General features: G+C 35.4%; 2 protein-coding genes across 5 annotated transcripts in view; one reads left to right on the top strand and one right to left on the bottom strand.

Moving 5' to 3' along the window:
* UBP1 (upstream binding protein 1) overlaps positions 1-12,437 on the bottom strand; it is a 37,409-nt gene that overhangs the window by 15,214 nt on the left and 9,758 nt on the right. For 3 of the 4 annotated variants that reach the window (XM_013948111.2, XM_067291318.1, XM_067291319.1), the window contains exons 3-8: positions 7,956-8,032; positions 5,162-5,267; positions 4,450-4,556; positions 2,612-2,764; positions 2,349-2,459; positions 1,681-1,788 (exon numbers count right to left, since the gene is read on the bottom strand). In XM_013948111.2, coding sequence (XP_013803565.2) covers positions 1,681-1,788; positions 2,349-2,459; positions 2,612-2,764; positions 4,450-4,556; positions 5,162-5,267; positions 7,956-8,032 — 662 coding nt within the window. The remainder of the gene's footprint in view (positions 1-1,680; positions 1,789-2,348; positions 2,460-2,611; positions 2,765-4,449; positions 4,557-5,161; positions 5,268-7,955; positions 8,033-12,437) is intronic. The other variant, XM_067291317.1, reaches the window with a different exon arrangement.
* Positions 1-12,437, top strand: part of FBXL2 (F-box and leucine rich repeat protein 2) — an 83,038-nt gene that overhangs the window by 68,738 nt on the left and 1,863 nt on the right. The window lies entirely within an intron of this gene.

Genomic DNA, 12,437 nt, shown 5'->3' with positions numbered 1-12,437 from the left:
ACAAAGCATGATCACCTGCATGATCAGAAACATTATCTGTACAAAGAAAAACCTGAGACAATCAGGATGCTCAAAGCTTAAGATAAGCAAAGCCTAAGGAAGACAAGAGTATTTTGTAAGAAGCAAGCAGTGAAGAAATAACCCTCCTTTTTATCCTTTGAGATAGGCATTAGAAGTCTGCTGCTACCTCTCGTCACTCAGTTTTTCTTCACTGCAGCTAAAGTAATGCTCTTATTCATAGAAGTTTAGTATTTCAAGAGATTTCTACAGAGATTGTTGAGTCTCCATTTTTGGAGGATTTTTATGAACAGGTTAAACAAATTTCAGGTATCATTTAGCTATAGTTTGTCTTATTCCGGACAAGGGATTTATTGCATCTTTATAAAGTATCTGTTATTTGTCTTATAAGCTATAATCATTCTCTTTAGTACTAGTAACAACAGAAAGGAAGGGATGGGGGGGGGGGAAGAGGTAAAAATCCTTCCAACGACCACTTTCAAACATTTCTTCAAATATTAGAAAGGCAATGCTATATAAGTGATAAAATCCTGTTTTTTCCTGTCTATATTTCCCCGTAGTGCCATCTGGTACAGAAATAAAAGATATAAAAGTATATCTTAAACACACACAAACAAACAAGAAACCCACCACACACCAACAAGAGTAAACAGTAAATTCAGATAGCCCAGTGCTTACTTTCAGGGAGTAAAAGAAATTCCTCGGAAGAAGAATCCATCTTATTTAACACTGCTTGCTTCCCTCTCGCCCCCTCCCTCCATTACATGCTTCATAAACAAAGAAAAGGCAGATATTTAAGAATTTTATATCCTAAACCCTACACATCACTTTAACAGATCACAAATGCAAATGAAACTATGTCTGAGGGACAAAAGTAAGGCAGTCATTGCCTAAGCGCTACTGCGAAAGAACCATAAACACAATATGCCTGTTCAAATAACAAAGTCAAATTATTATCTTCCACAATCAGACTATTAATATACATTTCAACAGGCCAAGTGGAAGATGCAGGATTATTTCCTATCTTAAAAATGCTAAGGTCTCGATATTCAGCTTAAACAGCATTCTGGTAATCTAAAATGCCACCCCTTGAGAAGAAAAGTGTACAGGACATCAGTTAGATTCACTTAAGGAGACGCACAGGGTTAGCATCCCCAGGCTGTAAAGATGCGCTGACTGTTCTGAACTGTGTTAAAGCTGCTTGGAGCACAGTACGTAGACAGCTAAACGAACAGCAGTAGCTAATAAACAACTATCTGCAACAGTACATGGAATTTTAAAAGTACTGATGTACACGGAAAGTTACATTGAATGCAAGTAGAAATATGGAACAAAACACTTCTACTAAATGTTGCTGTTCTTATTTCCACTAATTACATACATAAAGGAAAACAAAAAGCTGTTTCATTTAAAGTCGCATAAACTGAAAGCTCTTGACCTTGAAAAGTTACACAGTCCCTCTGCAACAATTTATCTTACGTGTTAGATTTAGGAAGCATTCCTTTGCTAAACATAAACATGGAGTAATTGGCATACATAAACATGAATAAAATTAAACCACAGCAATCAAAATATTTTTACTTTATATAATGGAAGTTTCTCCTATATCTAACACTGCACAAGATATCTTGCACAATGAAAAGGTAAGCAGAAGTCCCTTACACTGCCTCGCTTTGCCAGAGAATCACCGTAGTCTGCTGGCAAAGTCCGCTTGCTGGACTTTTTCTGCTCATGTTCAACTGCATCTTCAATTATAGGCTCAAGCCTCATCTGGACAAACACCAAAGATTTGGATCAATTTCTTTTCATTATACAGTGAGGAAAGATCTAAAAGCCTTTTAAAAACTTGAAATCTTTAGAAAACTGTATAGTACTCACTGATGTTTAAATAAAAAGAAAATGTAAAAACCTACTGAGGCTCTGGCCTTAAATTCAGTATCTCCAAAAAATACAGTTTGGGGCTCAAATTTGGCAGATAATTCTAGATTCCCCCCTCCTTTTATTTATTTATTTTTATTTTTTTGCTTTTTAGCTGCAAGGTTTTTAGATCTGTACCATAAGACTTGCTCTAGGGGTTCAGTACAGTCAGTCAAATAGTGTTCAACCTTAGTGTGTTTTAATACAAGCGTTTGTTGAGTATCTAAATGAAGTTTACTAAACAGAATCTTAAAATTTAATGTTGTTTTTATTGGACATATTTGTCAAATAAAAAGCCTACCTTTGTATAGAACTCTAGTTCTCCCCCAACCCTTCCAAGACTGTAGTTAAAATAATATGTTGTATCTATATATTTTTTTCCTCAGTGAATAGATGAAATCCTATTTTGTTACCTCTGTGAGAATTGTGGTGTCATATGAAGGCTGATACTTTTCTTTTTCATGTGCAGTTCGCTTTTCCATCTTTTCTCTGTCTGTTTTCTGTTTTCTGTCTGCTCCTTTTGGCTAAAAATGAACAGGTACAAGAACAAAAGAGCAGGTAGAAAATAACTTTATAATTGAAATCTAATCTCAGAAGTCAAGCAGTAATATAAAGATGTCTCCCATCTTTATGAGAGATTTTGAGAGATTTATTAAGGATTTTTTCCTACTGTTACCTTAAAAACTTTGATTTGACAACTGGCTGAATGCAGATGATCTGTATATTCTCCATTTTCAGTCTGCTTAAAAGTGTCGACCTGAATCCGAAAAGGAACTCCTTTCTCTCCTCCATGTTTACGAGGGGTAAATTCAGTGCTGATACAATGTACCTAAAAAAACCAAACAACAACAACAAAACACTCAAAATCATTCTAGACATATACTTAAGTATGTGTTACTAAGATCACCTACATTTTCTAAAGAGAAGTAACATATCATCCAGCTTGTCCAAGGACAAAGCTGCATAACAAAGGAATGCTTCATTTTTTTTTCTGTCCACATGAAAAAGAAACCCAAAACAAATATCGTGTCTCCAAAACCCTGAAGTCATTGTAGATTCTTATTAAATGAGAACCTGCTGTGAAGGCTCTCCTACTGGGTCTTAGAGTAAATACATGTGGATGACAGCAGTATCTATCAGGAAAATAGTAAAACCTTGTTCAAGATACTATTGTCCAATGCATTATAGCTAGAATAAATTTCAGAGTTACTTGTAATAAATACTACCAAAATAATATAATGTCACTGACTGGAAGAGTTTTTAACTTCCAGTAGAGCAGAGTATTTTCCAATATGTTTAATGCCTAATTTCCTATAAAAGTCCTTGGACATTAGTATTTAATTGCCTTTAGTGCTTTCAAAACTACATCAGCGTGAAGACTTTGGGTTTATAAGGCAGAAATACCCCTGTAAGATACCTATTGGAAAAAAAAGTGTAACAGAGAATTAATGAATCTCACTGGACAGTGTTCTCAGCTTTTGCTTGCTTCTGGAATATCAAGCAAGCTACGCACCACTGAAAACAGCATACTTCACGTTCCCAGTGACAACAGTATTGTCTTTTTATTTTCTGTGGCTATGAGCAACAGCAGAGAACCACAGACTGGGATTTGAAGCTTTAAGCGTAATTAGTGCTGCTATACTGTGTTCTCTAGTCTTTACAATAGGTGAATCACACTTGCATAATAGGAATCGGTTCCATTTTCAGTCAGTCTGTTATCACTTCCTCTAACGTGTATTAAAAAAATACATTCAATGGCTCATCTCACATTTCTTCAAGGAAGGCTATATTTCAGTAATTGTGTAATTCTAAGTAGAAAAATGTCTTTTGCACCAGATCTAAGTCAATTTACTGACAATCTGGAAGTTAACCTATTTTGGCAGCCTGAGTAAGAAACACTGCTACCTCATAATACAGGCAAAAGATCTGAGTAAAAATAAGCAAAAAATTCCAGTGCAAAACTGAGCATTCCATCTAGATAATTTCCAAAGAAAACACGTTCAATTGTCCTGAACATCAAGAAAATCCTACTACAAGCAAACATACTGATAAAATAAGAATCTTCTTTGAACATTTGATTTAAAAACTCTATTTGTAGCACATTAAGTTCCATTTTGCATACTCAAGCCAAGCTGCTGCTGAAACACCACTAGGAGAGTGGGTCTGAAAATAAATGAAATAACGGAAGTGACAGTTTTTTGGAAGAATATTAATTCTAATTCTCGGTATTACTAAATATTTTATTCACTACAGCTCTTTTCAAAGGACATTTTAAAAACCTTTTATTTAGATTGTTTTTAAAAGCTGACTTTATAAACTCAAATCAAGGTGAAAAGCAGACTAGGAATCCTTACAGAAATAATAGTTGTTAAAGTTCTGTGTTTCTTACAGTGCTGGTATTTAAAGGCTATCTCAGAAATAAGAGACTGAGAAACTTTATAGTGCAAATGTACCACTGTTCATGACCTGAAAGACACCAAACACATAGACACCCAGTCAAGTAAAGTTTCAAACCTGAATAAAAGCAGATGTACATTTTGTTGGATCCCACAAAAATTCAACTGCATTGAGCTGGCTTGGATTTGTCTTGATATCAATGACTCCAACAGACATTGGAATATCTACATAAAAATAAGAAGCACATATTTTAAAATAAGCATATTCCAAGAAAACACAGGAAATTTAAGGCTACCATCAGCAATCACAAAAGCAGAGAAAAACTGGGCTTTAGGGGCTTGACCTAATAAGCAGCAAGACAAAACCAATACAATAGTTTCTCAGGACTAATCTGAAGTGAACTCAGCATACAAAGTGTTAAGTTTTGATTTTTTTTTCTTATCTCCCCCCTGTTTGCATACACAAAAATTATAAGAGTTATACAAAATAAAGAAACCGTGCTGGTGCGATTTCCACAAACAAAAGACTGTGGAATGTTACTTTGTCTGTGTTCTCCTAATTACTATAACATTTAGTAATCAAAATTAAAACGAATACTAAATGAATATAGTCAGCACAGTGCTATCTTATTTCTGCAGCGCTTACTAAAGGTTTTACAGGGATCTGAAAATGGTAAGAACATTCATATCTGAAATACCCACTACGACAAAGTGGCACATAGAAATTGGTTTGTGGTTTTGTCATCAGTCCTAGCATAAATGTGACCGCAACCTATTTAAACTTGGAATCTGAATTTTATATAATGTCCAACAGATACAAACAGTTATACCTAAGTCAAGAAGCCTGTCCCCAGGGCGGTTCCACTTCCAACCTTCTAATTGCTGGTGCTCTGTATATTGCAACCTTCTGTCATGAAACACAACTCTTATAATACTCTAACAAAGGAGGAAACAAGCAACAGATGAGCCAGGAAGTTACTACATGCTAAGAAACAGCCTGATGATACAGCACTAAAACATCCCAAAATAGCCATACTGCTGATAAAAACATATTTACAGCAAAAAGCTTGGCAACCATCAGTATTCCAAAACATTCTAAAACACAGAAATAGAACTGAACAGCAGGAGATGTTTGAAAACACGGTAAAAATGCAAAAGGAAATTACGTCTTATTGAATATTCTAAAGGTTGTTACAAATTACTTGCAGTGAACAGAGTAAGACTGACAGCACAGTATCAAGACTGTGTAGGCAAAAAAGACTTGTTTTAGAAAACAAACACAAAAGACTTCATTTATTCAGAAAGGTAGTGAATATAGTCAGACTTTTTTTTAATCAGAAATTTTGTGAATTATTATAAACTGTTTAAAGGAATAAAATCCATAGAAAATTCCTTCCTAGTAAACATATTTACAATAAATCTATGACTTCAACTAATAGTAAGAAGTAATAAAAATATCTTGCAAAATATCCCAACTATTCTAGCTGAAATATTCATCTAAAATACAAGGACACCATTAACTTTTCAGCTAGCAGCGATTATCCAACAATACCCATGTTTGTGACCAGCTCTGCTACAATTGTGCTCTTAGAGTTGTAAGAAAGAAATGTTTTTATCCTGCTACATGAATGCACATACAAAGCAAAGCAATTTATTACACAGAGGAAAAAAATATACATGAATTGCTACTGAATGAACAAAATGTAGACAAAAAATTTAAAGGTCTTATTTCTTCTCATTAGTCTACAGTATTACTTGTAATAACAATGGTAAAAATGTTCAAACCCCCCCCCCCCCCCACAACTTTTAAATGAAATGCCTCTTCAAGATGGATTACATTTCCCCGGTTTTATTTCTAAGAGCTTTTAAAGTGCACGTGCTCATACACCCACCCTTTGCCTTTTTCACTGCAAACTGTTTAGCATGTTTGGAACTTGAAATACTGCAGCCACTTCCAACAACATGAAATAACTTGTTTCTTAAATTAGTGGGATTACAGTATTTAACTGTCTGAAACGGAAAGTTTCTTGATGCTACACTACATTACCTTGCTACACTAAGATTTACTTTTTTCAGCTTTTACATTGTTTTGTCCTAATGTGCCCACCAGCTGGCTCATCACTGATATATGAACCAATAAAAATACAGCAAAGAGATTAGATTCCTCAGAGCTGTAAGGGAATAGTACATAAAGGGGCAAAATAACACCATGTTTACCACAACAGCAAGTCAGCAGGCCAGGTAATAAAGTTTTAATTGCAGAGCTCACAAATCCCAGTTCTACACGTGTTTAACATTTCCTGAAATTATCTCTGAACATGCATCCAAGAGATAAATAAAAGTAAAACATAGGACTATACCAGCCAGCCACATTTCATAACTGATATAGCCAAAAGTTGTCACGTAAAGACTCAGTCTCCCATAGGCACAATGTTCTGATGTATTTTTTAGTATGACTGTAAAAGTAACTTTAATTGAAAAATTTTTTTCCTTCTTCGTTAATACAAAATATGAGTATGATTTTTCTGAAGATTTGATAAAATTCTCAGATATTTAACAGAAAAATCCATTTTTTTCTCCAGAAGGTCTTTTAATAATTCTCAGAAAGTCTTTTAATAATTTGTCCGCTGAAGTGGATGTTTTTCAGTATGCCTCATTCTTACACTGAGTGCACTACCTCACATCCACAGAACCCCCTGCTAACATTAAAACATAAGGAGATGAATCTGCAGTTAGGAAGAGGAGTTCAGCTATGGAACAAACTGTTCAATGAGCAGCAGAATTAGAGAGGTCTGTTTTCCTACGGACGTTTCTTCTACGTGCCAATATTCCACTGCTGCAAAAACTACAGGTTGTCTCCATGTGTCTTCCATGGCACCTGTTAAAAATGTGCTCACAATACCTCCACTTCTTCCTAAATTAATCTCTAGCTTCCTTCCACATCTCCTAATCCCTTGGAAAAGGGAAAACAAAATGGCTCAGAACAGTCTGAACACAAGTCTTTAGAAAATGAGATATATTAAGCTGTGCATGAAATAATTCTTTCATACACACATACAAGAGAGTACTCTCTTGGGTATTCATATTTGGATGCATCCATATTTTAATATATCACTGGTCAACAGTCATTCTGAACAAGTATCTAATGACAGCAGAGGAAACTTTAATAAAATGCACAGTCTCTGGATTGGATTTATCTCACCTAACTTTAGATATCTAAACTTGAGGTCAAGGCTGTTACCACAACCTTACTGAGCAGAAAGAATTGGGCACATTTAGGGGATATTCACCTCATCTTAAAATAGATCAGACTGTAGACCTCATAAATGGTACATGAAGTGATTATCTCACCTTTAGTTATCTAAAGTTACATGAAATGAACCCATTCATAAATGGGGACATGCATACATGTATATTCTTTTAATTGGTAGTAAACCTGAAATAAAACAACAAAACTAAGCATTAGGTTCCACTGTGCCCCTTTTCTTTACTGGTCAGATCAGCTAGTCACTTTTTCCCACCCACCTCCATGAATCAGAGTACAATGAAACGTTAAAAACTACTGTTTTCATATGCAGCCGGCAGAGGTTTGTTAGTAACCCTATCTAGAGAGCTTCAGTTCACCTTCACCAATTTTCCATTGATTTCTGGTATGTCTCCAGCTTTCCGGTTATCTAGCATCCGTATTTCATAGGACTGACCTTTGAAGACAAAAAGGATTGTATCAATAGAACAGTCAAAGCACAAAGCCATCTTGTGTTCAACACACCCAAATTAGCTTTTGGTTTTTATCCAGTACACAAGAATATCAATACCTGAAACTTCTGTTTAAGAGGTTTTTATAACAACATTCACTTCGCAGCACAGGAATCAGTGCAACAACGAAGCAAAACTTTTTGGCCCCTTTAAAACTATAGATACTTCCAAAATTTAAGTATTCCATTTTACATGCAGTGTAACTACTTGTTTCTATAGCTATTTATTTCTGAAAAAATATCATCTTAAAAGTTGAGTTCCTTTATTTTTGAAACTGATGAAAGGCAACATATAATGAACCAGAGACTGGTCCTGTGAAACAATGTTGACTGCAAGAAATGAGTTTTTATACCGCTCATACAAGCAACTCATGCTACTCTCCCATGTTTAATTTTGCTCAAGTATCTGCTGGCTTTGATTTTTAGGCTATGATTTCAGAAATAAGACTTTAAGAAAGCTAGTTACCAGGGTTTTTTTAAATGGGCAATAGTAAATTTGTTTTTCTAGTGAATTTGATTAACTGTTTTGTTTTGATAGAGAGAAAGCTAGAAATAATTTATTTGAACTACAGAATTTTTTTCTCCTAGGTTGAGCAGCACATATTCATTGTCAAAACAATCTTTCCTTCATTAAGATACAAGACAAAATATATTTCAAGAAGTTCACCAAGACTGATTGCAGTGAATTCGTTACTTTCTATATTACCTTCCAAACTTTCTTTACTCTCTAGTATTTGCTACACTGAAAAGACACTTACTGGCTTGCCTTACAAGGTAAAGGTCCAATTGACTTATCCCTGTAAGGCACACTGAACAAGCAAGACAAAAATGATTTCCTCATCAACTCCTCCTTTCATTGCTCCGGAGACTGGCGTTACCTCCTGTCCAACTATGGAGATTTTTTTTTTTAATCATGTAGCATAAAATGCTATAATGAAATTAGCACATTTATGTATATGTATGTATACATATATGCTAGGCATATACAGGCCTTCTTTACTCCAGCAGGATTTGAATATTAATATATAAAAATCAAATGTACCCAGAGCAGCTGAGTAGAACACACACAGTTCTGAAGCAGCTGATCATTTTTCCTTATATTTAACAGGACAGAGCATTTTTTCCTGTTAGTGAGATTTGTTCAGTTACCAGCATTATTCTACACACATAGAGACAATATATATAAGTCCATCTAGATTTATCCATATCATGAAGATTTTTTTTAAATCTAGCCCTAATAGTAAAGCTTTTTCAAATATTTCTCTCTGTTCCCTTTTACTGTTTTTTTGAAAGGGGAAAAAAAACCAAAAACTTTCTGATTATTTGTTCAACAAGTGTTACTAACCTTTTACAGGTACCAAATGGTATTAAGAATGAGGATTTGATGAAGATAAAAATCAAGACTACCAGACTCAGTAAAAATACAAAAACAGCCTGGAGAGCTACCTTCTGTTCTCCAATTTTGAACATGTACCTGCTCAGAAAGCATGAAAAGCACTACAGCACTGGTTTTAATCATCTCTATACTGAGTGCAGTGTATGTGCTACTTTCTCTACTCTTTCTTGGATTTCCCACTGTTTAAGACTCGTAGTATCCTCTTTGCCCTCACAGAACCGCTGGCCTAGCCGGACTTACAAACCTAAAAATGCTTCCCCATAAAAGCAATTCTCTTCCATACAACTTCTGTTATCTGAGCACATGCATCCAGATGAACAGCAGCCAGCTTAAAACACTGTCCTACAGCTGATAAATCATCTTAATGGACTCATTTAACAGATCTTTAACATGCTAAGAACCCTGCAAATCCTGAACAACCAGCCATCATCACTTCAAGATTTGACCTACTCAAATGAGCCTCAGCTGAAAACCTAATCACTTAAAATATTAGAAATTAGCTGTGCCAATTAAAATGCTTATTGACAGAGGGGGGTGAAGTCAGGGCTTACCTAAGCATTCCCTTAGAAGATGTCATAGCTCAACAAACTTAGGACAAACATGCCCTTTGCAGAATTCTGGTATTCCTAATCCAGTATACTAAGACAATTGCTGACAAAAATAAACAGAGTATCAGCTCTCTGTGGTGCTCCCTACTCGCAATCCTCTTGAAATGATTTAAGACAAGACACAGCCTGATACTAGGGCTGCACTATAACCCAGATAACTGAAGTAACCAGGATTAAAATTAGTCCTTTTTTAGAGGACTTAATCCAACTCATTATGCAAATATCTGCATCAGCACAACTCAGAGTTATAAACTGCAACACAAGTGACCAGAACAGGAACTATTTCTATCCCTATTTTAAACCAGCTTTAGTACTAAAGATGTTATATCACAAAATTACACAAATGTATATAGGGTTTGTACTAACAACTAATGGAGAAACTATTAGGAAAATGCCTTAATCTAGGCAGCAAATGTACTATCTTTCTGTCTCCAGCATTAAAACAAAAGGGAAGTTGGCTGACTGTTTTCACATTCATTTGGAAAAAGGGTATACCAATACATCGTTTTTCAGCATCAGAAAAAGTTACCTAATACACTGAAAAAGAGCAAAATAATTTTGCAAAATAAATCTGATAATATAAACTAATACAAAAGAGATTTTCAAGGCCAGATGAAACAATTACAATCATTTCATACAGTGCTACTCAAATAGCAAGCTCTTCTCAGAATCCAGATAACAAGCACATTTTTCCTTGAGTTTGCAAATTTGTGCTGGTTCCCCAGAACCCTGAGCAAAACTTCAAGCTTTGTGCTTGATTAGGGAGGCTGGATCCTGACACTTAAGAAAACAAAGTATATTTTTGCAGAGTTTAAAGTTGTGAAGACAGTGCAAAGCATCTTGCTGGGCTAGCATTCCTCTGCAATTGTACTTCTCCTGCCTAGAGCACACAGGGTATAAAAAGCGAAAAAAATAAAGTAAACCTGACCCAAGCAGATGGCTGAATTATGCAATCATATGTTTGCAAGACACTAATAATCACCTAAAGAACTTCCGTTATTCCCATCAACAGAAGAGTCTAATAATGTTTAAGGCGTAGTTACAAAGACTGGATGCAACAAGATGAAGCCCTCAGTGACCTTATCTGCATGGAAAGCTGAAAATGATGCTTTGTCATCATACCAATGTTAAATTAGATGCAATTTGCTCACATAGATTTTGGGACTCAGCACATGGTTAAACACTCTCAAGTGCTAGAAATTCATCACCAGAAACTAATACTACCAAAAGCATTTCCAATTTGAGCAGAAAGAACAGGTTATCAACACAACACACATGAAATATATATGCATCAACTCTATAAAGCAATCAATTAATTACAAGTTAAATAGCTCACAGAGCAAGAAAAAAATTGCTAAAACATATTTTAACCTGTATCCTCTTAACTGCACACTGAAGTAGTAGACTGTTCAGAAGAACATATGATTTAAAAACATTAATTGTACTAAAACACAGTAGATAGGGAAAAGAAATGGTGTATGTAATTTTTTTTAAATTGGACTGTTCTGTCAAGACTGTTTCTTTTAATTTCATCAGAGGGAGCTATCTCTCTGTTGAGAGATTTTGGGTCCATGTCCACAAAGAAAGAAAAAAAAAAAAAGGGAAAAAAATCTAGGAACAGTGATCTTAGAGCGCTAAAGCCTGGAAAAAGAAACGTATAAAAAGGAAATCAGCATGGAACAGAAAAGGTAAGATGCAGCAGTGTTTTTGATTTGAGCTCAGAATATTAGCTGACTAAATTTAAGATACCAGTGCCATTTCCAGGGATGAGGGGGGTTGTGCAACACAGCAGTGACAACATTCAGATTATTTTACTCAGCAGTCACAGCCTTACGTGAGCATGGGGGGCGGGGGGAAAGGAAATGGTATTTTCATGCCAGTCAACCACAGGCTATGAGAAAAAACAGTGAGACTCACATGAGATAGCTATCTAGTTGACTTCCAACAACAGAGAGACAAAAGTGAAATACAACAGAGACTGCAAAGGTAGCTGCACTCATGTTCATGTTTCAAACATGAGATCTGCCTGTAGCTGGCTTCAGAGAGCTGCCTTACAGTGCTCAGCCTGGTGAGGACTTTTTGACTAGAAATCAACATGTTAACTTTTAGCACATTTCTGTAGTTTCCACACAAAACACCCCCAAAAAACACCTTATGCAAATAGCATCCAAATAACTTCCTATTATTGATCAAGTTTAAACAGAAACACAAAATTAGTCTTACATTTTAAGCAGTTATTACTATCTGAAGCTGCTGCATTGTCCTTCTTAGACTTGAGACAGTTTTATATTCTTAAAAATATGCTCTGTCTGCTTGTTTGGCATGGGGGAGGGGGGACAGGCAGAAA

The sequence above is a fragment of the Apteryx mantelli genome, chromosome 2 (genome assembly GCF_036417845.1).
Source record: "Apteryx mantelli isolate bAptMan1 chromosome 2, bAptMan1.hap1, whole genome shotgun sequence".
Classification (NCBI taxonomy): domain Eukaryota; kingdom Metazoa; phylum Chordata; class Aves; order Apterygiformes; family Apterygidae; genus Apteryx; species Apteryx mantelli.
The sequence above is the reverse complement of the archived record's forward strand: the minus strand, read 5'-3'. Positions and strand labels throughout refer to the sequence as shown.